The sequence below is a fragment of the Chrysochloris asiatica genome, unplaced genomic scaffold (assembly GCF_000296735.1).
Source record: "Chrysochloris asiatica unplaced genomic scaffold, ChrAsi1.0 scaffold00163, whole genome shotgun sequence".
Lineage (NCBI taxonomy): Eukaryota > Metazoa > Chordata > Mammalia > Afrosoricida > Chrysochloridae > Chrysochloris > Chrysochloris asiatica.
The window spans coordinates 5,773,675-5,800,536 of record NW_006408681.1 but is presented as its reverse complement, the minus strand read 5'-3'; the positions used below and the strand labels follow the sequence as shown (position 1 = coordinate 5,800,536).

General features: G+C 37.7%; 1 protein-coding gene across 3 annotated transcripts in view; it reads right to left on the bottom strand.

The window, feature by feature from the left end:
• NOX4 (NADPH oxidase 4) overlaps positions 1 to 26,862 on the bottom strand; it is a 258,255-nt gene that overhangs the window by 73,689 nt on the left and 157,704 nt on the right. For all 3 annotated transcript variants that reach the window (XM_006871214.1, XM_006871213.1, XM_006871215.1), the window contains exon 13: positions 13,139 to 13,220. In XM_006871214.1, the coding sequence (XP_006871276.1) occupies positions 13,139 to 13,220 (82 nt within the window). The remainder of the gene's footprint in view (positions 1 to 13,138; positions 13,221 to 26,862) is intronic.

Here is a 26,862-nt window from a genome sequence, read left to right as displayed (position 1 = left end):
ACTCTTTTAACACCATTTTATATTTAGATGTCTTTTACAAGAGAGAGAGAAAATGGGGAGAGATTCCCCTATGTACAGTGCTTTATGATTTTAAACCCAAACCCCAAATGTAGAAAAGGCTGCCACTGTAAAGTCAAAGAGAAAGTTCCCCTCCAGGTGTTTGCTTTTAAACCTGATACTTCTAAGCAGCCTGAAGACATCTGAGATAACCCAGTTTATAGCAGAGGTGAACGTTCCACTTCCCGAAGCTCACTCCAGCTTTTAATAGGATCCCTCCATTTTCCCCATCCCATGACTCTGACTCAGTCAGCAGTGTTACAACCCCCACTCCTTATAAAGATCCTCCTGCAGCTAACACCGAATCCACTATGGCTCTCACCTTTATCCACTGCTTCCCTCCCAGCCTACCTCCAGCCTTGATCCCTCTCCATTGTGCCTGCAATCAGGTTATAAGACAGAACCCCAAAAAGCCATAAATTCCCCCATTACTCGAGGGCAGGCTTACACATCCTAAGGGAAGTACCTGGGGCAAAAGAAAGCCAGCTGACAATTTAGGTACATGTCCCCTATTCCATGACTGATCTGGGCAGTGCAAAGAGAAACTAGGGAGTGTGTCAATAAACCCTGAGAAATTTAGAGATGATTTCCAAAAACTGCACCTTAGCTTCTCCCTTTCACGGAGGGATGTGGAAACCATACTGACCTTTTGCTATAGTGCTAATGAAATGGACAGGATTAAGGACCACGCTGGAGAATAAACACACAGGTCTAACAAGGCCTCTGGAGTTTGGGGCCAGGACCAACGGCAGTGCTGAACCTAGACCCATGGTGGAATTATGATAAAGATGATGATTTTAACAATTGCAAACACCAAATAACTTTTGTGTTAGAAGGAATAAGGAGAGGTGTGTCAAAAACAGTCAATTATGACAAGGTTAAAGAAATTACTCAGGAAAAAGAGGAAAATCCCCAACCTTTCTGAGCAGGCTCATCCAGGCATTCAGAAAGTATACAAATGTGGATGCAGATTCAGATACAAGGAGGGTGGTTCTGAATATGCACTTCTTGGTTCAGGCCTACTCAGATATTAGAAGTTATTAAGAAAGGCAGAACTGAGACTTGTTACTTTATCCTGACTAATACAGGAGGGCAACAAAGTTTTTAATAACTGTGATAAGATTAAGGAAGACTGAGAGGACAGAAAAATGGAGACGTAAGCTCATTTATTAGCCGTTTTACTGGGACAACCACCTAACTTTGTCCCCCTCTCACCTTGGAGAAACTCATGTGGCTATAACAGCAGAGGAAGAGGACAAGAGAAGGATAGCCTCTGCGAGTGGTAATCTTGATTCTAACTGATGCCACAGTTGTGGGTGGATGGGAGGGACATTGGCAGGGCGTAACATCGACCCCCAATGGCCGAAGAACCCAGCCCCCCAATAGTACAAGCCCATGTCCCTCTGGTTGAGGGTTGATGGTGCCCAGAGGCTAGTTACGTTCTGGACAACAAGAACATCATCACTGCCACCATGCCTGGGGTGTACAGAGGTGGAAGGTAAGCCTAATTTATTCGTGTTAGACATAGGAGCAATCTTCTCTATCTTACCAGGCATACTTGGACCCTTGTCTTCCACTGAGTGTAGGGTTATGGGGGTAGAAGGAAAACCCAGTCAAAATCCTTGACTAAGCCATTGTTCTGTCATTTCCTAGATAAAAACTTTCTTCATGCTTTTGTTTACATGCCTAAGCATACAACACCCCTGTTGAGAGGGAGAAATTTCCTTCTCAAACCAAAGGCCCAAATCTCTAAAACAAAAGCACACAAACTGGATTCATATTGTCCATAGGGAAATAGGGCTTTGACCCCCAAAAGGAAAGTGATTTCTAGGCAGAGGGTCCCCTCAACTTAGAGACAACTGAGAGAGTTCCCTAACTTTGGCCTTGTTGCAAAGTTATTATATGAAGCCCTAGAAAGAGAAGAGAAGATGTGATTAATATGAACCTCTGAATGCAAAGTATAAAATACTCCTTAAGGAGGCCCGAGCACTAAGCTTACCAAATTTTAAAAATACTGTTTAAGATATTCATTCATGAAAACCTGGAGGTCACACTTGGAGTGCTGACCCAGAATCTTGGCCCTGACAATGGCCTGTTGCTTACTTCCCCCCAAAGAACTAGAGGTAGCAAGACTGAGCCCCTTACCGAAAAGCAGTGACAGCTACTGCCCTTCTAGTTAAAGACGCTTCCAAGCTAACTTTGGGAAGCAAATGGACGGTTCTTACTCCTCACCATGTACTTAGAGTTCTAGATGATTAAGGTCATGCTTAGCTAGCAGGACTAGTACTATTAAGCTTCAACTCCACAGGCATGGCTTTCTTACATGTCTGTATTAACAATCCTTGTAATAATTTGGGTCTGTCCATATGCCATGGGCTTCATAGCCACTCAGTGCCTAAGCCCTCCTCTTAGAAATGGACAGTGCACCCTAGGAAACACAGCACCCAGCTATTCTATGATAATTACACCCTCCCCTTATCCTGTGCTCAACACCAGCATAGCCTACTAGACAATATCTTCAGGCAAAAAAATTCTTAGTGTTTCCAGCCCCTTAGACAGGGTACATTTAACATGAATTCATCGTCTCCAAACTCAATGCAGAACTTGAACTTCTCTATAATGAGATGAAAGGAGTCTTAGAAGAAATGCAGGACTCCCTGAAATCATGAGTTAATGTAGTCTTAGATAACTGAATAGTGCTTGACTATTTGCTTTCCTTTTAGGGTGGCATCTGTGCCATCATGAATATCACCTACTGTATGTACATCAGCAATTCTGCAAAAGTTGAGACACAAGCCAATGAGATTCTTGATCATGTTGTTTGACTCAAAGACTTTAGAACTCCCCAGCTACTGCCAGCCCTTATAGCGCTATAGGAAGTGCTAGAGTCCTAGAGTTGCTGGCTTTAGTCTATACATTCTTCTATGCTCTTCATTTTTTTTTTCTTCAATTTTCATATAAATCTTACTTCTTGGCCCCTTGCCTCCTTGGTCTATTTACTAGGCTTATTTCCTCTAGCCCCCAGGATCCTCACCTACAAATGTTGATCGTACAAAGTTAGCTTCTTTCTAGTATGTCTCCTCCTGCGCCCTTTGCACAAGCAGAGAGAGATTTCTATCATGCTAGACAAGTCTACGGCCCCAAATCAGCAGGAAAAAGCTGAAAAAAGATGACCTCTGTCCCTTACCCCCAAAAATATTTTTGTTTACAAATCTCTGTGGGGGAAACATTAGGGTAAGGGAACAGGAGGAAAACTATTAGGGCAGCAGAAAAGTGGCACTGGGAAAAGATCAGTAAAACCATAAACCTCCAAATACAAAGAACAGAGGAGCAGTTTATGGACAAGACATAGGATCTACCTCCTTGTAAGGCAGGAAGCATACAAATGAGATCAAATTAAAAATCTATTTCCCTGTGTGTCCAGAACCCAGTGGGACTCGTGAGCCCTCCGTCCCTATTCAACTACCCAGTGGGTTAACCATCAGTTAGTTACATATTAACCTTCCCCTTAATCAGTTTTCAACACAGACACAAAATCAGTCATGTCAAGTATCCCAGACACCTCTGCAATAGAATTCATCTTGAAATCTTACCCTTCATCATGGATGCCAGAAAGGAAAATGGAGAGTTACACACAAGGGCGAAACTATGCAAACAGGAAAGCCTACCTCCTTTTTCAAAGAAAGAATCTCTCCCTACATGTCATGCTGTAAGCTCGAGGAGATGATGCTGCCTTTGGAACATCTCAGCTGCAGGTATTCTTTGTCTAATAAACCTCTTTTATACTATATTTTATGACTTTCTAGTCTTCTGTAGCCTGATCCAGTAACAAGACTTTCTGCTCCTATAAAAATTATAGCTTTGGAAACCCTATAGAGGCTCACTATGATCAGAGCCGACTCAAGAGCACATAACAACAAATGTACATTTTTAGAAAACCATTTGGTTTTCTTATCTTTATAACTACCTCTTACTTTAAACAGTTCTTATTAAAAAAAATTTTTTTTTCAAAAAGTATCTGAGACCCCCACACCTCAGTAACCTAAAATGAGATACAATAACAATAGACACTCTTCACAGATCATTGCATTTCAATCATGCTGGTATTAAAAGTTCTATGCATATCTTCAGATCTAGTCTATACAACTTTCACAGGAATGCAGTCTCCATCCTCTAAGGTGGGATGTAAAACTCAAAAATGTTAAGAAATGTTCTCAAGATTCTGAGTGGAAACACAAAACTTTTGTCTGACTCTAATTTTCTCATTTTCTTAGCAATCATATATTAATCATTATAGTCAATTATAAATTTTTTAAAAGTGATAATAAAGGAAAAAGGAAAAAAAAAATCTGAAAAGGGAATGTTGTACTAAGAAACCACTAGACAATTCTGCTTTGTAGGCTGGAAGGGTTCTGACCATCTGTCATTTAACAATTCTTCCTTCATCTGGGAAAAAAGAAGAAAGTAAATACTACTCTCCAGGAAGAGGACAGTGTTTCAGTTTTAGACCACTCCATACCTAGGAGTCCTGGTGTGGTGCTGTGGATTAATGCGCTGGACTGCAAAATCAGTTTGAACCACAAAGTCGGTGGTTCAAGCTCAGCAACCGCTCTTGGAAACCCTTCACAGGGTTGCTATGGGTCAGCATTGACTTGACAACATTTAACAACAATGATAACAACATACCTAGGAGATAATCATATCAGTAAAAACAACAGAAAAAGAAAACAGTACAAAAGCCTGGATAGTCTTCAAAATCTTTCTATAGGAAATAAAAGCTGCATCAAATCTGATGAAAAGCTTGTTAACATGCAGTAGTGACACCACTCTCATCACTTTCTGATTCAGTATATCTGGTATAAAGTTCAAGAATTTATATTTACAGTAGCATTCAAGTGATCATGATCTTTCTGGTAGAACAGGTTAGGGGAGAAAGACAGGTGGTGTGCACTGTAATTTAAAATATTTTAAATATTTTACTTTAAGCAGGTGAGATTTCAGCAAAGATTTGCTGTAATGAGGTATGTGGAAGTCCTCAGTGTTTGAACTTTAAAAACAATTTAAAGAAAGAAAACTCATCAGCAGAGGGCTAAAGAATCCTTATAATTAAGGTATGAATATTACCTCACACTATCTCAGACATACAATAAAAAACATTGCTTGTAAAACTAATTGATTGAGTTCTGAGTCATTAAATGGCTTATAAAGTGAAACCATTAAGTTAGGATCTTCAAAAAGGGAGAATCTTTGGCAAAGAGGCCTCATAAATTATGCACATAATCAAAATTAAACTACCATAACCATTACAAATTTATAAATCTAAGGTAAGATTGGATTTCGACTGTTGCTTTACTGTTCTTTTAAACTATCAATTCTAAATACAACCAAACCCACTGACACCCAGGTGACTTATGTTCTTGTTGTTAAGTGCTATTGAGCTGGCTCTGACCCATGGCAACCCTATATAGGGTTTCCAAGGAGTAGCTGGTGGGTTTGAGCTACTGAACTTGCCATTAAAAGTCCAGTGCTTAATCTGTAGCACTACACCAGGATCCCATAGTGATTCAATAAAGGGTTCTGAGACTGCAAGTCTTTACAGAAGCAGACAGCCTCATCTTTCTCCCAAGGAGCAGCTGGCAGGTTTGAACCACCGATCTTGAAGTTTGAAGCTCAACATCTAACCCACAGCACCACCAGGATGTTTCTGATGGTTCAAACCTCGAGGTATAGTGTTTACTCTACAGTGCCACACCAGGAAATAGTACTAAGCTCCTATAGAATGCTAACCATTGAATGAAATAATATATATAAAGTTGTATGACTTACTTTAAACTATCTAATTTGATCTTTGCCCTTGCTTCCTGAGAATAACACCAAACCCTTGGATTTTGCTTTTGTTACTTACAGGCCTCCAGACAACACATAGGGAGTCCTACCAGCACAGTGAGTGTTCAAATCTACCACATACTCTGGAGAAGAAAGATGAGGTTGTCTGTTCCGTAATGATCTAAAATCTCAGAAACCCTAAGGAGCAGTGCTTCTCTGTCCTACAGGGTCACTGAGAAGAGTCTAAAATCAAAGGCTGTGGATTTACACAACATATGAGAATCTAGGCTAATGATGTGATGGGTGGAGGTGGACAGGCTATAAGGACCACCAAATGACATCAGCCTGCTGGGGGGGCGGGGTTGGATCTCTGATTCAATCAATCATGACTGTGCAATGAGACCCCAGTTAAGGGCTCTAAACACAGTGGCCCCCTGGACTTCCACACGGATTCATGTGGAAGGATAACACATCTTTTGAGACATGGCATCTCAGCATTGGGAACCCTCCCAGATCTTGCCACATGTATCCTTCATTGGTATCCTTTTGCTATAATTAAAACTGTAATAAAAAGTAGAATGCTTTCCTGAATTCTGTGACTAGTTCTGGCACATTATCAAACCCAAAGGAGTAGTGGATTCAGTAGGTCAGAAATAAAGAGGGCTTGTTGGAGTCTTCAGATTAAGGCTGTTATCCAGAGAGGGTAGAGAGAAGTCTCAAATCTATAACTAGCATCTGAGGTTTGGGGCAGACACAAAAGTCTGAAGACTGTGTCCTTTACTTGTAACCTGCTGGACAGTCTGGGTCAGAGAAAGAAGTGCTGCATGTGTAGTTGGCGTCAGAATACAAAATAGAATTGAACTAAATTGATCAACACAAAATCACATAGTATAATTCCTGGCATGTAGAAGGTGCTCAGTCAGCATTAGTTCTTAAAATTATTATGAATGGGAATAGCTTAAGTCAGGCGATAAATGTGTTACAGAAACAGAGACTGACCAAAAATTACTAAAAAGGGGGTAAGGGCTTCTAGAACATGAGGAATTCAAAACACATGGGAAAGAAAGCTGTACAATGGAATATAGATGGGCTTTGCCATATAAGGATTTTACTTAGTATCATCATCTGAAAACATTTTTAAGCAGTCCATTGGAAATGACAGGTGGGACTTGCTTTTATTCTTCAATCCAACTTGTTCTTTGCTGTTAAACAAAGCCAAACATGAACAGCTCTGAGTTTGTTAGAAATAATATTCCACTCTTTAAACAGCTTTGACATTAAGCAGTCCAGAAAGCCAAAAACAAATGCAGTCTTTTATTTCTATATTTCCACAATATTTCCACATGTAGTACGATTAATCCTTCCATAGCCATTGGGTTGTGTTTTGCTGGCATGTCAAAATGGTTGCAAATCAGTAATGATTAAAATGGTGCCAAATGTCCTCAATCATTTTACATATCTGAGGTATATTTATAAGGATAAGGAATACTAAAGTCTAAATACATTATATATCTAAATCCTTCAGAATTGATGACAATTTTACCAACTAAGAAAATAACAACAAAACTAAGTTCCTTTATCTCCATTTCTATGTTTAATCTATGAATCAACAGCCTGTGTTTAATATTAAAAATACATTCCTCTTTTTCATTCCATTTCTCTGTTCATCTTTCTGACAACTGTCACACATATTTATACTCCAAGAATATTCATGGAGCAATCTATACAATTACAGCTGCATGAGAGTGTGTTTGCCTGGCTTCAGCAATGGGTCAAATGCAAATGCATGACTGTAAGAGTATGATTAATGTACATTATTATTTTAGGACATTTTTCTCCAGTCTCATTAGAGTTTTTTGTTTTTTTTCTTTTTCTTGTGGTTTCTCTTAAAGCACACACTTATGCATTTCAGAAACTAGATATTCCATTCCCTCCTTCCTGGACATTTTCCCCTAGTTAAAGGACACATTTTCACACTTTTCTGTATTTGATTATTAGTTAGGTATCCATTAGATACCTAACTAATAGGCTAGAATTATAGGTACTGTCTTAGTTATCTAGTGTTGTTATAATAGATAGACCACAAACAGATGCTTTAACAAACACACATTTATCCTGTCACACTTTGATGTGGGTGGTGGTGGCTGTGCGTTATCAAGCTAATTCTTACTCATTGTTATTGTTGTTGTTAAGTGCCGTCGAGTTGGTTCCGACCCATAGCGACCCTGTACAGGGTTTCCGAGGGTGTAAATCTTTACGGGAGTAGAAAGTCTCATCTTTCTCCTGCGGAGCGGCTGGTAGTTTCGAACCGCTGACCTTAAGGTTTGCAGCCCGATTCGTAACCACTATGCTACCAGAGCTCTTAATTCTTACTCATAGTGACCCTGTATAGGGTTTCTGAGGCCGTAAGTCATGGGAGCAGAAAGCCTCATCTTTCTCCCATGGAGTAGCTGGTAGATTCAAATTTCCGACCTTGTGTAACTGACTACATTGTCAGGGTTCCTTTCTCACTTTGTTGTTGTTGTTAAGTGCTGTAATTTAGTTCCAACTCATAGCAACCCCATGTAGAGTCTCAGGGGAACAGCTAGTGGGTTTGAACCACTAACTTTGAAGTTAGCAGAGGCCAGAATTTCTAATTCAGGGTACAGAATCTAGGGGAAGGCCTTCTTTCTCTGACAGTTCTGGAGGATGATCCTTGTTTCCCTTCAACATCTATGATTCAGGCATTTCTTAGCAATCTCCATGTGTCTGGCATCAATCTTCCGTCTACAAAGTTCTCAGAGCAAAGACCCCGAGTCCAAAGGATGCACTCTGTTCCAGGCTCTACTTTGTGATGGTTGATGGTAGTAGGACCTTCCTTCTCTTTCACTTCTTTCTCCTTTTTTCTCATGAAAGATAAAAGGTGATGCAGGCAGGCCACATGCCAGGGGAACTTTCCTTACATCAGATCAGGGTTGTAACCTGAGTAAGGGTGTTGCAACCCAGCCTAATCCCCTTATAATTGATTGACTGATCACAACACTGCATCATAGCAAATAGCAACATCATTACGTAACTGTCAAATCACTAAGAATCATGGTCCAGCCAAATGGACACATATTTTGGAGGGACAAAATTCAATCCATGTCAGGGACACTATGATGACTAACTAGAGACCCAATCAAAATTCTAAGTTAATGAATCAAGCTACATTAACCAATGTAAAATGAGTCTCACTTAAAGATGGTAGGTTTTGATATGCTTTGGCAATTATACTACATAAGATATAATAATCAAGTTGCTTCTTCATCCATATTAGAGCTTTGAAAACATGTCTCTCACTAATAGAATAGCTATCTAGTGAGTCAGTCAAATATGTGGAAAACAAGGTGCGGAACTGTAGAATAAGTTTGGTGGTTCAAACCCACCAGCTGCTCCTCGGAAACCCCATTCAGGGTTGCTATGATTCAGAACTGATTTGATGGTACTTAATAATAACAACACATATGTATAATAGACTGTAAACAAAATTTTTCAATTCTAATTGTTTGACTACTGGTGTGACACTGTGGCATTAGCACCACAAGGTCAACTGTTCAAACACACCAGCTGCTCCTTGGGAGCCCTGTACAGGGTCACTATGAGTGAAAACCAACTCGACAGCACTTTACAAAAACAAGAAGAATTGTTCAACTAAATGTTAAACTTTTTAAGTCTTTTTGTGCCACAAAATTACAATTCATTTATTATCAGTTATCTACAATAACAAATAAAACATCACTGCAATTAAAACCATGAATAATCTAAAATGATTTAAAATTGGATCTTGATAACCACAAATTCCTGCCCACTCCTATTTACTGATTTGCTTTTACCACAGTTCTCTAGATTCCTATCACAACTCATTCTTTACATGCCCAGAGTCTTTGGCCTTTCACCCTTCTCTGGTTTAAATAAATACTTTAAAAGCACAGCAAAAACACACAGCACACAGAATTTTATTATTCTGTCTCTGATTCACCTCCTAAAATTATGTCACCAAACCAGACATTGAATAGGTAGTAGGAGGATGGAGCTCTGGTAGTGTAGTGGTTACGAATCAGGCTGTGAACCTTCAGGTCAGCAGTTCAAAACTACCAGCTGCTCTGCAGGAGAAAGATGAAGTTTTCTGCTCCTGTAAAGATTTACAGCCTCGGAAATCCTGTACAGGGTCACTATGGGTCGGAACTGACTCGACGGCTTAACAACAATAACAACAACAGGAAGATGGAAGTACTTAATATTCTATAATTGCAATAGCTAAAGCTCAACCCACTGTTATCTATTCTATTTCAACTCATAGTGACCTATAGGATAGAGTAGAACTGGTCCATATGGTTTCCAAGGCTGTAAATTTTTAAGGAAGCAAACTGCCTAGTCTTTCTCCTATTGAGCAGCTGATGGTTTTGAACTGCCAACATTTCAGTTGGCAGGCAAGTACTTAACCATTGAATCACGAGGACTCCTTAATTTAAATAAACTGGTTTGATCTGCAAGGTCAGTGGTTTAAACTCACCAGCTGCTCCTTAGAAATGCTATAAGGAGTTGCTTTGAGTTGGAACGGACTCAATGGTACTTAACAACAACAATAATTGTAAATGATCCAGAATTGGTTATATAAATATTATTCAGACCCAGAAATATTTCATTCACTTTTAAATATGATTTCATTTGATAGTTTGGAAAACTGAAGCATATAAAGATATTAAGTGATCATCCAATTAGTGCTTTACATTAGCATCCAACAATAAATTAGAAATATTGAATTTCAATAATTCTGAATAGATAATTATAGGGCAGGTTGACAAAGTATCCTGACATAAGAGCTATCTTCCAAGTTCAATGTGCAATCCAGTTTCCTAAGAAGTTCAACAACTTTTAACTCTAGGTAATTCTACATGTAATTTTAAATGAATAATAATGAATAACTAAAAGATAAATGGAGTATTTACCATGTGCCATGCATCTTATGTTTATTCATTCATTCATCTACACAACAATTCTCAGAATGATAGGGATTCTTATTATCTCCCAATAACACAAGTAGAAACTGAGGCACAGAAGTATTAAGCTTGTAAGACCATCTGCTTCTGACTTAACTGCCATAATATGGTGTTTGGTGATATCAACAATGCCTCCTATTCTTTTAATTCCACAGATGTCAAAAGAATATCTGCATCTCAGGTTAGACACTGAAGAATGAGAGTCATGTGCCAATTCTACTAAAGACTGGAATGGATCACACCCCTACCAAAGAATATAATGTTAGATTAAGAGTGCAGCATTTAAAACAGTGCAGCTAGAGAATCGAAGGAGTTAGTTGCAGATTATCAGTTGAGAAACCACTGTGGGTCCCCTCTTGAAGCAAAGGTTTTAGGCAGACAGTGAACATAAGAGGCAGAAAAGCAAACATCTTTGGCATCTGTGAACAGCAGCCATAATAGTCATACATCAGTCTTCAGGAATCTCCATGCTACGTGTCAGCATACATCTGAAGAGCAATGTAAGCCTGTGGGGGTATACAAGTGCATTCATACGTCTGTGTGTGTTGCAAGGGATCAGAAGGTAATTACTAAGGATTAAAAGTGGGTAAATACATGGCAATGATATGATGTACGACAGAATGAATGTAAAACTAATGTTCTCCCATGTAAACTATCATATAATTCACAATAAAACACTTTAAAAAAAAGTTGGTTAATATTTGAAACAATGAACAAGCAAAATAATCAGGGTTTTATGTTTATATACTGTTATCAAAGGTAAGTATTATCAAAATTAATTGTTATGAATTGATTTGTTCCCCCCCCCAAAAAAAAAAAAAATTAAGTGCTATAAATTCTAACCGGGATAGGTTATCTTAGGTTAATGAGGCAGGGTTAGTGCAGGCTATGTCATCAGATAATCTCTTATAAAATATAAAAGCAGCAGATTAAGTCAACATAAATAGGAGAAGATACATGTCAAGCCACACAAAAATCTCCAAGCATCCAGAAAACAAACTGAAGAGACAAGGACTTTTCCCCAGAGTCAACAGAAAGAGAAAGCTTCCCCTTGACTTCAGACTTCTAGCCTCCTATATATATCACGAACATTATGTGTGTTTGTTAAAGCCATCTACTTGTTGCATTTCTGTTATAATAGCACTTGTTGTTGTTGTTATGTGCCATCTAATGGATTCCAACTCATAGTAATCCTGTATAGGTTTCTGAGGAGTGGCTGGTAGGTTTGAACGACCAACCTGTGATGAGCACTCCAATGATTATCCTACAGCACCACACTAGATAACAATAACAAAAAAACTAAGCATTTAAAAAAGTCATCTCAAAAAGTGAAATTCAATTATTTCACTGGATAAACAAATCAAAGAATGACTCATTTAGCATATAATGGTGCTTGTTGTATGCCATGGAGTCAGTTCCAACTCATAGCAATCCGTGATAGAGTTTATGAGGAGAGACTGTTGAGTTTGAACCACCAACCTTGCAGTTCAAACCAACCTTGAGGTCAAGTGCTTATCCTTCAGTGCCACACTAGGACTCCATATAATGGCTGGTGCTGGTGATGTGTCAAGGAGTTGGTTCCAACTCATAGTGACCCCGTACTGTTTCTGAGGCTGTAAATCTTTACAGGAGCAGAAAGCCTCATATAATGGCTAGTTTCGATGAAATATATGCAAACCATGATCTACTTCTTTAATGTAGTAATCTTTCTTTTCTATATGACATGTTAGTTTATTCATTCCTTAGCTTCTTTCATACTAGACAGTCAGTCACTAATAAAGGAAAGGGTGCTACAAGATTCCACAGAAAATATCCATGTACCAGCATAAGCTTTTAGGGAAGGAGAAACATAATAAAAGCCTGGTATGTCTTTATTGGCTGGAAAGATTAAGGTATATTTCTTCAACCACCAGTTGAGAAAAGTTTGTTTTCCCCATGTATTAAAATGGTAAAGAGGAATATACTAAAATAATTAAAATCATATCTAGCATGTGGTCATCTTAAAGAACACTTATTACAATATGAATGAATTAATGGTTTTAAATATCAGGAAACATGAAAGAAGATACAAAGAGTGTGAGAAAGTATGCAGGAGATGACCTGATTGGTTAAGTTAGGTTATTCAACCCACTCCCAAAATCCTAAGAAAGAATAAATTTTGCTTTGATCTCCTTAATTTCTCCCAGTTCTATGTCCATCTGCTTCTCAATACGAAGTGAATTTCTATTGCTTACTTAGGGTAATTCCTGGATTGAATGAAGGGCAGAATTTCAGAGTCTTGACTAGTTGAAGGAAGTAGTAAATCTCGGAATCGTTCTGTCAAAAGAGAAATAAACATCAAACTGTGAAAAAGTAAGTCATGAAAATGACTTATTTCATTACAGATTACCTATCATTTTATTTTGGTAACCATTTTGATTATATATCTTTATTAAATTTATTTAGAATTTTCTGATTAAAATTATTATAAATCTTGCAAATATAAAATTATCAAATATTCTTGGGTACAGATTCAGAATCTTCTCATTGAAAGACTGGAGAAAAATACATATGATCATAACTAAGATATGCACAACTTCATAAGCAGCCTGTTAATGCAAATCTAAACGTCATACCATTACATAGCATTCACAATATGTCATTCAACTAACAGATATTAGTCTGACAAGATAGAAAAGAGTACACAAGCTCTTATGTACTGTTGGTGGAAGTACAAATTGACACAGAAGTTTTAGAAAACAATTTAGTATTATTTTAAATTTACTTTTATACACCCTATGATTCAATCTTTCTATTCCTAGCTGCATATACTCTATAGAAACTCTGACATGTATGAAGCAAGTAAGAGGATGTCCATAGCAGCAATGTATACCACAACAGAAATGGAACTGCCCAATGTCTGTTGCTCAGGAGTGCAGTGGCTCCATATAATGAGCACGGGCCTGTGAACCACAGGTCCACAGTTCAAGCGCTCCAGTCACTCTGAAGGAGAAAGACAAGGGTTTCTGCTCCTGTGAAGACTTAAAACCTCAGAAATCTCATACTGGATTGCTATGAGTTGGAACCAACTTGACAGAAAAATAACAATAACAACAACCCAGTTGCCTACTGTCAGGAGAATAGACAAATTGTGGTATATTCACACAATGAAATACAATATTAAAATGGAACTGTATGACTTCAGTTACATCCAGAAACATGGTGATCATATTAATATCATGTGTAAGAGAAAAAAAGTCTCAGTATATCACATATTACAGAAAAGCATCTTACTGAATTGAAAAGCAACTAGACTAAGCAATACGTTGTTTGGTGGTGGTAGTGGTGGTGATGGGCTGTGGAGTCAGTTCTGACTCATAGCAACCCTGTATAGGGTTTCTGAGGCTGTAAATCATTATGAGAGCAGAAAGCCTCATCTTTCTCCGATGGAACCGCTGGTAGTGCTAACCATGAGGTTAGCAGCCCAACTCATATCCGCTCTGCTACCAGAGCTCCTTAATGCATTCTTTAGTCATACATAAAATAAAGTACACAAATGGGGGGAATGGGATAATACATATTTGAGAGCATCAAAAAGCTCATGGAAAAATTTCATTATCTTTTAATTCTCTTTCCCCACCAACTTTATTAATAAGCTCCTTCATACAATTCTAGATAATGGTTACCTTTTCAAAGGGTAAGGGAGGACTAAATAGGAGAGAAACAAAATTATTTAGGCATATAATTAGGCATAATGTTTCACATGTATTACTTACAGCATTAGAAACGAATGAATGAAATGGATGACAGCCATGAAGAGTCTAATGATGACAGCAGGATACAAATAAGGATGAGATTAATCAAATTAGTGCAATGAGATACATAATGAAGGAGGAAAGTAGGCAAAGGGAACAGAAGGTAAAAGGAAAGGGAAAGAAATGAGAGGGGGGACAAAGGAAGGAAGACTTCTCAGTTCTATCCTGGGTATACTTACATGGTGGTGGTGTGCTGTGGAGTTGGTTCCGACTCATAGCGATATACTTACATAGCACAGAGCAATCTATCATACTAGTTCTAATGCCATATTGCCAGAACTAGATGTCTATGACTTCTAGATAGATGTCTTTTCCAAGTATCCAGGAATGTTTTCTTCAACCCTCTCTCCTAATTCGCTCCTCTTTCAACAAACCAAATCTGGAATAGGAGGTCCCACTGTGTTCTTCTAATATAATCTATGCTTGTATTCACATAGACTTTATCACATTTGTTATTGCTATATGTATTTGTCTGTGCACATCTCTCTCTCTTTCTAGTTAATGGATACTGCATCACAGAATATAGAATATTATCTGACAACATATTCAGGCATTAAATATTTGTTCAGAGAATAGATTCAGTTTCCATCTGTACTTAATACAGAAAGCTATTTGCCATGATTAATCATAAAGAGAAAAGTTGTCATATATCAATCATGAGAAGCAAGGGGACTGCACTTTAGCTTAAACAGAATCACAACACCAGGATGAAATAGGATGCAAAGATGAAACTCAAGGCTGCAAGAATTCCATCACTAACTGAAGGTGAACGATTTTCACTAAATTCCGGTATCTATCCAGTGACAATCCTTATTTTTCTAGTTACCGAATAGCTACACGTTAAATCACTTGTGAGTGCAGTGATCACAAAGAATGACTGAGAAGCAGGATAAGGATTTTATTTATTTTATATTATTTAAAAACAAGAGTCAATCAGAGATACTTAATTTCCTTCTATTCTATTTTTTCTTTTTGTGAAAAGGAGAATTTGTAGAGTGGTACTTCCGTACTCAGTTGCTAACCAAGAGATTAGGGATTTGAACCACAAGCTATTTCTTGGGAGAAAGATGTGGTAATCTGCTCCCTAAGGATCACAGCCTTGGAAACTCTATGAGGTCATTCTACTATGTCCTTTAGGATTGCTGTGATATAATCAAATCCATGGTAATGAATTTAGGTGGGGTTTTTTGTTGTTGTTGTTTTTGAGAATAAGATTTATTTTTTTATTTTTAAAGATATATTTTGCTTTATACACATATATATATAAGCTCATTCAAGTATTAGGAGCTGTAATTTATCTTAGTATTTGTCAACAACTTGAATGTGTGGCTATATTTTGGACTCTTTCATTTCCCCTTCAATTCATTCGGTCAATGAATTGGGCAAACATCTCATCTTTCCTGCTTGTCAGTATCTTTGCCACCACTATCACACCTTGGGAGCCAGGAACTCGGTAATCTATTCTTTCAGCAAGTGACAAAATGTATAATAATTTTCAGATGAGAGAAGAACTATATCAACAATATACCTTTGAGTTTTTTTCAGTAGTTGGGAGTTTGTTCAGTTAAGGGGTTTCATTGTTGTTGTTTTAAGTTTTTAATTGTGAATTGAGTGATAGTTCACATGGGAGAACATCAGTTTTACACTCATCCTACTATATTTCATTTCATTGCAATGATTAGAATATCCTTCATGTATCATCATTCAACAGTATTTACTTCTATTACCTCTATGTTTTTGTTTTTGTTGTTTTTAAATTCCAAAAATCACTCAGGAATATACCATCATTCAAATAACCAAAGGATACACCCTGTAAGCCTGCTCCCCAGCCACCAGCACACAGCTCCTCTCCCTCTGAGTCTAGAGTCCTCAGCTGCTCCATCTCTCCACGTCATGATCTCTGCCTCCATTTCTGGTGTTGCTGCTTCTCTGGATAGGGTTCCACACTCCACTCCTGCTTTTCTCCCTTGATGGTCCCAGGGGCCTCTGTTCCTGGATTGTAAGATCAACCACTCCCCCACTTTTTGCTACAAAACTTCTACCTTTACAGTTGTGATAATCGCAGTTAGTCATGATAACAATTATTATTGAATCATAAAAATCTTATCATCATCTCCTTTCACCAGACCCATCTAGACAGGATGAAAACCACTCAGTGTGGATTCTACCTTCCCCCACACACTCTGAAACTAAACTCCCTCTTGATAACTTGTAAGCAGCCAGTCACTTTGTGCCTTTAGAGCCTTCCTGCCTCCATTTTAGGTAGCCAATGTCTAAGTTCCCCTTCCCTATAAACCCTGTATACAGAAGGGATGGGAATGATCCTTGCTGTGAAGATCCCTTCGGCAATGGCTTTAGTTTGGGTATATTCAACTTTTTGTTTTCATGACTACAGTTCTTCCAATATACTTGGGGTAGAATTAAGAAGATCCAAATATAGAGGTGGAATGCTGGTGTGGTGCTGTGGGTTAATGCATTGGGCTGTAAGGTCAGTTTGAACTGCAAAGTCAGTGGTTCAAATTCACCAGCCCCTCCTCAGAAACACTATACAGGGTCACTATGAGTTGGAACCAACTTGCTGGCACCTAACAAACAACAACAAACATAAAGGTGACTGTGATCTGAAGTCCACAGATTCAAAACAGCACCATTTATTTTTCTCCATTTATTATCTTTAGTTTTTGAGTTTATATAAATTTTTTCACGGATCATATTAAATGACATACTGATATTTTAATTAACTAAGTAAATATTTTTCCAATGAAATGCCTAGTAAATGCCTTTGATTGTATGTAAGCCTTGCTTTCAATCTTCTCCCCAACATATGTAGTATCCCATCACATATTAGTGATTTTCAGGATTTCGTCTTTTTCAGTGTTTTTTTTTTCCATCTGGGCCTATTGGTCTTAAAGGTTTTAAATGGTCTTATCCAATAAAATCAAAACTCAAGAGCAAACTATACCTTTAATATCAAATAAAGAACTGTTCTCATCAAATGTATATATTTGTTATGATACTTGTTATTGAAGACATAAATTAATGTTTTACTGAATAAACTTATATAAAAGAAAACAAAAATGAGAAATTTTAATGAAACCATTAAATAATGCATCCATTTCTCAGTAACAGCCTTTTCTCTGGTCACATAATCACAGAAAATATTTGATTGTAAATTGGAAGACAGTCTCATTACAGGCATAAGATATGTATTTTTTTTAAAGTGACACAAAAAAGATCACTTAAAACATTTATAAGGCTACTCAAACTAGGAAGAAATCTGTAATTAATACTCCTACATTTGGAGTGGAGTCCTGGTGAGGTACTATAGAATAAGCACTAGTCAGCTAATCAAAAGATTCTAACCATCAGCTGCTCCTTGGAAACTCTATAGGATGGCTATGAGTTAGAATTGACTTGATGGAATTGAACAACAATAACATTTGGAGCATCCTTTGGTAAAAAGTGCAATATAGTAAAGGTACTATTATAAATGCAGGATTGTAAAGGTTACTGTTATTGTTAAGTGCCGTTGTCGAGTCAGTTCCAACTCACAGCGACCCTGAATAGAGTTTCCGAGGAATGGCTACATTATAATTGTCCAAAAACAGAAATAAAAGCACAAACAAAACATAAGGAGAAATGTAAAGTTACATTCTTGTTACATTTCCATTTTTATCCTTATATTCAGAAATGTAAATAATCAGTTTCACTATATAGAGGTTTGTTGTTGTTGTCAAGTGCTGTCGAGTCGATTCCGACCCATAGCGACCCTGTATAGGGTTTCCAAGGAGCACCTGGTGAGCTTGAACTGCTGACCTTGCAGTTCAAATGGATTTACAGCCTGGCGCATTGACCCACAGCGCCACTCCGTATAGAGGTTTACTGATTCTTTTTTACGAATATTTTAAAAATAAGTAAAATACATCCTTAGAAAAACCTAAGCAAATGAAGAATTATTTATAATTTTTACAGTAATCCTTCTTTTGACTCCCAATGGATGTCTACCTAAATCCATTGCCCTTTTGTTGATTCCAACTTATGGTGCCCCTATATCTGTTAGAGTAGAACTGCTCCACTCAGGTTCTTTGGTTTTAAATCTTCATGAAGGCATATCATTCTTTCTTCCATGGCATTGCTGCGTTGGTCCAAACTGCCAACTTTTAGCCTAGTTGCTGTTGTTAGGTGCTATCAAGTTGGTTCCAACCCCTAACAACCTTGTATAAGGTTTCCAAGGAGTGGCTGGTGAGTTGCCAACCCTGCCAAACTTGTAGTTCAAGCCAACCTTTCAGTCTAGTGCATGATTCAACCACGCCACACCAGGACTCCTTTAGCCTAGAACCCAAGAGCAAACTGTTTGCAATGCCCAATTATTTAAGTAGCTCCCAACTTTGCCTCATGCAGGGGCAATACCTAAAGTAAATTAATTTGTCCCTTGTTAGTTAACAAAAATTATAACTACTTACTTCTCTAGCAGCAAAATATTATACCAGCTTATTTTGTGCATTCTCAATAGACCCAGACTCACATGCAGAACTATTAACCTGGCTACCATAGTGGAACACTCTAGGATAAGCATTGGACTGCTAACTACAACGTCAGCAATTCAAACCCACCAGTTGCTCCTTGGAAATCCTATCCAGGGTCGATATGAGTAAGGAACTGATGCTACAGCACTCAACAACAACAAATGTTTCTTAAGTCAATGATTCAATTATCCCAATATCAGAGCTCAGACTTTTCACAGGGCTTCTTAGAATAATCTTTTTAAAGCTACTGGGAAAAAAACACACACACACACACACACAAAAAACAAAAAAACAAAAAAACAAAAAAAAAACAAACAAGAAATTTTGTGCAATGTGACATTATGATGAGCTGAATAATGATGTGATAATATCTGAATATGATTTTCTACCGGTAGGAGATACATCCGAATTAACACAAGCTTTTCAAGATTTACGCCCACTCTCCCCTTCTCTCATTCAATCAACCAAAAGATGCTGAGGATACCAGACCTAGATGCCATCTTGAGCACAATTATATTAATTTAAGTTCTCTGGACAATCAGCATGAGACAATGCTTAATTATTTAAAAATAAAGATGAGAAAAATCAAATATTCTTCCCAATTACAATGTAAGTTTTTTGGTATGTACTTACTAAGATTCAGGTTACTTTTTGCTTATGAACAGAGTCAGTCAGTAATTCTCTCAAATATTCAAAATATATCAAATATAATATAAATTTGCATAACAACTAAAAGCAGCATACAAATCATATTCTTGGAATTTGTTGTTTTTTTGTTGTTAGGTGCCATCGAGTCCGTATCAACTCATAGCGACCTTAGGCACAGCAGAACGAAACACTGCCTGATCCTGGGCCAACCTCACTATTGTTGGCACGCTTGAGCCCATTGATGCTGCTACTTTGCCAATCCATCTCGCTGGGGGTCTTCCTCTTTTTCTCTGACCCTCCATCTTACCAAACATGATCTCCTTCTCCAGCGACTGGTCCCTCCTGACAATATGTCCAAAGTATGACAGATGAAGTTTGGCCATCCTGGCCTCCAAGGAACACTCTGGCTGCACTTCTTTCAAAATGGATTTATTGGTTCTTTTGGCAGCCCATGGCACTTTCAATATTCTCCTCCAAAACCATAATTCAAAACCATCAATTCTTCTATGGTCTTCCTTATTCACTGTCGAGCTTTTGCATGCATATGAGGTTATTGAAAATACCATGGCTTGGGTCAGGTGCACCTTAGTCCTCAAGCTGACATCTCTGCTCTTGTGCAGCAGAATTGCCTAATGCAATACGTCATTTGATTTACTGACTGCTGCTTCCATGAGTGTTGATAGTTAATCCAAGAAGAATGAAGTCCTTGACAACTTTAATCTTTTATCTGTTGATAAGAATGTTGTTTATTTGTACAGGGGTGAGGATTTTTGTTTTCTTTACATTGAGATGTAATCCATACCAAAGGCTGTGCTCTTTGCTCTTCATCAGTAAATATTTTAAGTCTTCTTCACTTTCAAAAGAAAGGTTGTATCATCTTCATATCGCAGATTGTTAATGAATCTTCCTACAATCCTGATGCCACGTTTCTTCATATAACCAAGCTTCTCAGATTATTTGCTCAGCATATAGGTAAATAAGTATGGTGAAAGAATACAACCCTGTAGCACACCTTTTTTAATTTTAAACCATTCAGTGTTCCCATGTTCTATTCGAACAACTGCCTCTTTGTCCATGTACAGATTCCTCATGAGCACAATGAAGTGTTCCAGAATACTCATACTTCACAATGTTGTCCATAGCTTGTCATGGTCCACACAATCAAAAGCCTTTGCATAGTCAATAAAGCACAGGCAAACATATTTCTGATATTCTCTACTTTCAAACGAGATCCATTAGACATAAGCATTGATATCCCTCAATCCACGGCCTCTTCTGATTCTGGCTTGAACCTCTGGAAGTTCTCTGTCAATGTATGCTTGCAGCTGTTTATGTATTACCTTTAGTAAAACTTTACTCGCATGGGATATCAAAGATATTGCCCGATGATTTCTGCACTCCATCGGGTCACATCTCTTTGGAATGGGCACAAATACAGATCTCTTCCAATCAGTCAGCCAGATAGTTGTCTTCCAAATTTCTTGGCAGAGATGAGTGAGTGCCTCCTGTGCAGTCTCACTTACTTGAAAGATTTCAACTTTTATTCCACCAATTCCTGGTGCCTTGTTCTTTGTCAATTCCTTCAATGCACCGTGGACTTCCTCCTTCAGTATCATTGGCTCTTGATCATATGCTGCCTCTTGGAGCAGTTGAACATCAACCATATAGTTTTGGTACAGTGACTCTGTGTATTCCTTCCATCTTCTTTTGATGCTTTCTGCATCATTCAGTAATTTGCCCAGAAAATTCTTCAATAACAAAAGTAGAGACTTGAATTTTTTCTTCAGTTCTCCATGCTTGAGAAATGCTGAGCGTGTTCTTCCTTTTTTGTTTTCTGACTCCAGATCTTTGTACATTTTGCTGTAATTGTTGGCTTTATCTTCTCGAACTGATCTTTGAAATTTTCTGTTCAGCTCTTGTATCTCCTCATTTCTTCCACTTGCTTTAGCATCTCTACGCAGGAGAGCAAGTTTCAGTGTCTCTCTGACATCCATTTTGATCTTTTCCTTCTTTCTTTTCATCTTAATGACTTTTTGCTTTCTTCCTGTATGATGTTCTTGATGTCATCTGACAACTCTTCTGGTCTTCAGTCTTTAATGTTTACTGTATCAAATCTGTTCTTCAGATGATCTCTAAATTCAGGTGGGATATACTCAAGGTCATATTTTGGCTCTTGTGGACTTGTTTTCATTTTTTCAGCTTCAGTCTAAATTTGCATATGAGCAATTGATGGTCTGTTCCCCAATGTGCCTCTTGCCTTGGTTTGACTGATGATCAGATTCAAAATGGCCAATACCAGTCCATTTCAGCTCACAAATTGCCTAAGATATCAATGTTTATGTGTTCCATTTCATTTTTGACAATATCTAATTTTACTGGATTCTTACTTTGTACATTCCATGTTCTGATTATTAATAAATGTTTATAGCTGTTTCTCTTCATTTTGAGTTGTGCCCCATACCACGGGCTTTTCTCCATTTGAGTCATCACGGTCAACTCTACTTTGAGAAGGCAGCTGTTCCCCAGTCACATTTTGACTGCCTTCCAACCTGAGGGGCTCATTTTCTGGCACCATATCTGACAGTGTTTCTCTGTTATTCATAAGGTTTTCAGTGACTAAATGTTCAGAAGTAGTTCGTCACTCCTTCTTCCTAGTCTGTCTTCATCTGGAAGCTCATCTGAAACCTGTCCACCATGGGTGGCCCTGCTGGTATTTAAAATACCAGTGGCATAGCTTCCAGAATCACAGCAATTCACAAGCCACCACAGTATGACAAACTGACAGACGAGTGGTGGATTCTGGGAATTAGAAGGCAATTAAATGTTTTCAGAACTATTTCAAAAAGAAAAGAAGGAAGAAAGAAAGTGAGGTGAGAAGGGAAGAAAGAGGAGAGGGAGAGAAGACAGAAAGGAAGGTAAGGAAAGAAGAATAGAAAAAAGAGAAGGAGGAAGAGTGGGGGCAAAGAAATTAAAAGTAAAGAAATCAAAGGAAAGAAAAAAGTGATATTGACAAATATTAGTCTTCATATATTCTTTCATGTGATCACAACCACCTAAAAAGTGGCTTCAAAACAATCTTTGGAAATGTTATCACTGAATGGAGGGATATTGTCAAAGCCTTACCAACTCCAAATCATTGTTTACTTCCTGATAATCCTCTCTCTCCATAGTCTCTACTATGAGAAAGGCATATTTTAACTAGTTTGGGTATGAGGTTATCATGAAAGAAAATCAGATAAAACTTCCTGGTGGTGATGGTGGTTGTATGCCATGCAGTCGGTTCCGACTCACAGCGACCCTGTATAGGGTTTCCGAGACTGTAAATCTTTACGGGAGCAGAAAGCCTCATCTTTCTTCCACTGAATGGCTGGTAGTTTCGAACTGCTGACCTTGGAGTTTGAAGCCCAACTTTAAAGAGTTACTATACTGGCATCTTGCCCATCCTACCCCAAAAAGAAATCTGCAAAATTCTTTACATTTTTACTGATAGAGACAGACATTCCCTTCATTCTCTTAATATTCACATTGCATTTCATTTATGATTTTAAAGTTTGTTTATTTTCTCAAAAAATACTCCTGGTGTGATGCTGTAGGATCACCACTGGACTGCAAACCACAAGGTCCACAAGGTTGGCAATTATACCAGCTGCTCCTTGGAAACCCTAGACAGGGTCGCTGTGAGTCAGAACTGACTAAGAAGGCACTTAACAACAACAATATGGATTTTGTTTCAGTTAACAAAAAAAGGCTGGCATACTGTAATGTAATATTAGAAGCTACAGAAGAATGTTTTAAGGAATTAGGCACTTTCTCTATACTATAACTTTGTTTTAAAGCAAAATCAGCCAGATGATTGTATCATAATATACATATATATGGGTGTTGGTATTATTTTACATTTCAGTTGCAATCAAATCAGGGTTATTTCATATTATGAGAAGTGTTGCAACTAGTATACACGACAAAAGAATACATCTTTATATAGTCATAGCGTCTGTAGTACTTAAAAGTAATAGGTTATAACAGAAATGACACTGAATTGGCAATCAGAAAGCCCGAGACCTTGACTATTTCTGCCTCTATTCTTAATTCCTTCTCTCATCTGATAAATGAATTAAATTAGTTCAGTAATCTTTATCCATCTTTCAACTTTTAAGTTTCTTATAGAATATATGCTTAGGGAAAGAAAGGGAATCTTGCCAAAAATCACTGATAGGAAGATTGACCAAATATCATAATTTGCCTGGTTTTAGTTTTAGTTTACACTTGCTATTCTTGTTTCCTGGTCCATTTAATATTCATCCCATATTTTCACTTTTAATTCAATGTTACTACAGATAAACTGGGGATAGAGAGATTGATGTATATGGAAGAAAAAAAAAAGAGTGCCTGGTGTCAATTCTGGCCTATGGCATCCCCATCTATATTAGAATAGAATTCTATTTCATAGAGCATTCGGTAGCTGATTTTTCATATGGATACTGCCAAGCCTTTCTTCCAATGCACTTAAACCAACAACCTTTCAGTTAACAGCTGAGTGGACTATCATACTCCTCCAAACCTAACCAACTGCTGTTGAGTACATTTGTACTCATAGCAACACTAAAAAACACAACAGAATTGAAATGCTTCATAAGGTTTCCACAACTGTAATTCTTTAGAGAAGCAGACTGACACATCTTTCTCCCATGGAACAACTGATGGGTTCAAACAGCCTAACTTTCAGCTGGCAGCCAAATGCTTAAGCACTGATTGACCAGCACTCTGATACACTAGGAAAGCACACTCCAAATCTTCCTTATTGGAAAGACTTGTTGCCCAGGTATGGAGAGTGCAATCTGCAGGCAGATTCCAGCAGTCAGCTTTACCAGGGTCAGCTTCAGTTGCAGATGGCCACTGAGCAGAGGTAATACCTTTCCCAGAACCGTTCACATCCAGTGACTGAACAAGGCGGGAAAAGCTCAGTCCCACACAGCTCTACACTTTGTCTGCAGAGTTCTTCCATGGTTTAACCACAGTTTTGCTGGTCAAACATGACTATTCAAACATGGCCCAGTCATACACATTCCACTTCCCTTAATCAGTGTTGATCTCTAAGAAGCATTTTACATTCACAAATTTCTTCCCCATGTCACTTTATCTGCTATGTATTTAGGAGCTTCTGCAATAATCTCACAGATGGTCTTGATAGACTTCTACTTTGAACTTAGTTTCTGTCATGGTATTATCTACTATTTGATGCATGTGGATGTGGTTACATCAGAATAAAGACTGTCTTTTTGCAGACCTTTCCAGATGTAAAATAATTAATGTAACTATAAATGTTCTCCTTCAAATTTAAACACTCATTGTTAAAAGTACAAGCTCTCAAATACATATATTTGGGAAAAGTACCATATCCGATCTGAGGTGATCATAGGAGAAATACACAAGAGCACCTACAAGTCACCTGATGTACTACCACCATGTGCCACAGTGAATGCAAAACATTAGTTAGGTGGTGGGGTGAGCGGAAATACAGAAAATTATAATTTAGGTTGATGTAGAAAATGGATAAAAAAATAGATAAAAAGCAGCCTGTTGCAAGTATACACTGGAAGTACAGTAATTCTGTAGAATAAGCACTGGACTGTGATCCACAAGGTTGGCAGTTTGAACCCACCCACCACTTTGTGGTAGAGAGTTGAGACTTTCTGCTTTTGCAAAGATATGTAGCTTTGGAAACCCTATGCAGGGTTTCTATGAGTCAGCACTGACACAACAGCACTTAACAACAATAACAACAAAGTGTACACACTTGCCTGAACACTGTTGTTACAGTGGTTTTGTCACTTATAAGGTAAAATAAACTATTTCAACAGTAATTTAGGTAAAAAAAAAAGTTTATGCTTAATAAAAAAATAAAATATTACATTTCATTTCTTTGCCAAGAAGGTTGATAAGGAACGTGTAACTTGAACAAATAGTCAACATTTGCTATACACACTAAAAGGCAATATGAAAATATTCAAAAAACCTGCAGCTGATGAATCAGCATCTACTTCAAAAGGTATTCATTTAGCTTATGAAAACAATATCTACCAATGCCAATTTAGCATATAACCATACAGAAGGTAAAATAGATGGTCAACGTTGTAAAGAATATATACAACTAGGAGCTAAAGGTCTACTCCCTATAAGTAATGATAAAAAAATGAAAGCAATTGAAATTATATAAAATTGTTAAAAAAATCATTCATTGGTGGAAATATAGGAGGAATGAGAGAGTGCATTTTAAGCATTCACAAATTTATCAAACTGTTCCAACACTCCTTCTTCCATGGACAATCTATCTCAATGTTCTCTAAGGAAAGGCATCTTTCCTCGCAAAAGGTCTCCACTTAGGAAGGCAGAAGACCTGTTTCATTTATCCTTTCCTACCTATCCTTGTCCCTACTCTCAAATACCTGTTTTATTGTTGTTGCTTTTAATGAAACAGTACCTTCCAATGAAAACTCCTCTTTTCTATTTTCCTTCTTAATAATTTTTTACTCATCCACTTAACTGTGCATCTCACACACACAAACACACACGCACCAAAGAAACACTAGATCCCAAACAGTTCTCAAAGACATACTTCTCTTTAAAAGGATTGGTTGGAGGAAGAAAGTAAATGGTAAAGTCCATATTATAGTTTATGGGGTAGGTGTTGGTGGTAGAATCTGTGGATACTTACATCTTAACGACTTTTATACTCATATGAAAGAATGAGACATAACTACTGAAGTTAAAATTACACAATGGTATAGATAAAAACTAAATTTAAGGCTAGCAATTAAATGAAATGCAGCTTAAGACAGGTTCCTTTTTACCTGAAAGTACGAAAGATCAAGTGTATATTGAATATATTGTTGTTGTTAAGTCAGTTCTGAATCACAGTGACTCTGTATACGGTTTCCAAGGAGCAGCTGGTGAGTTTGAACTTCCAACCTTGTGGCTTAAACCAATCTT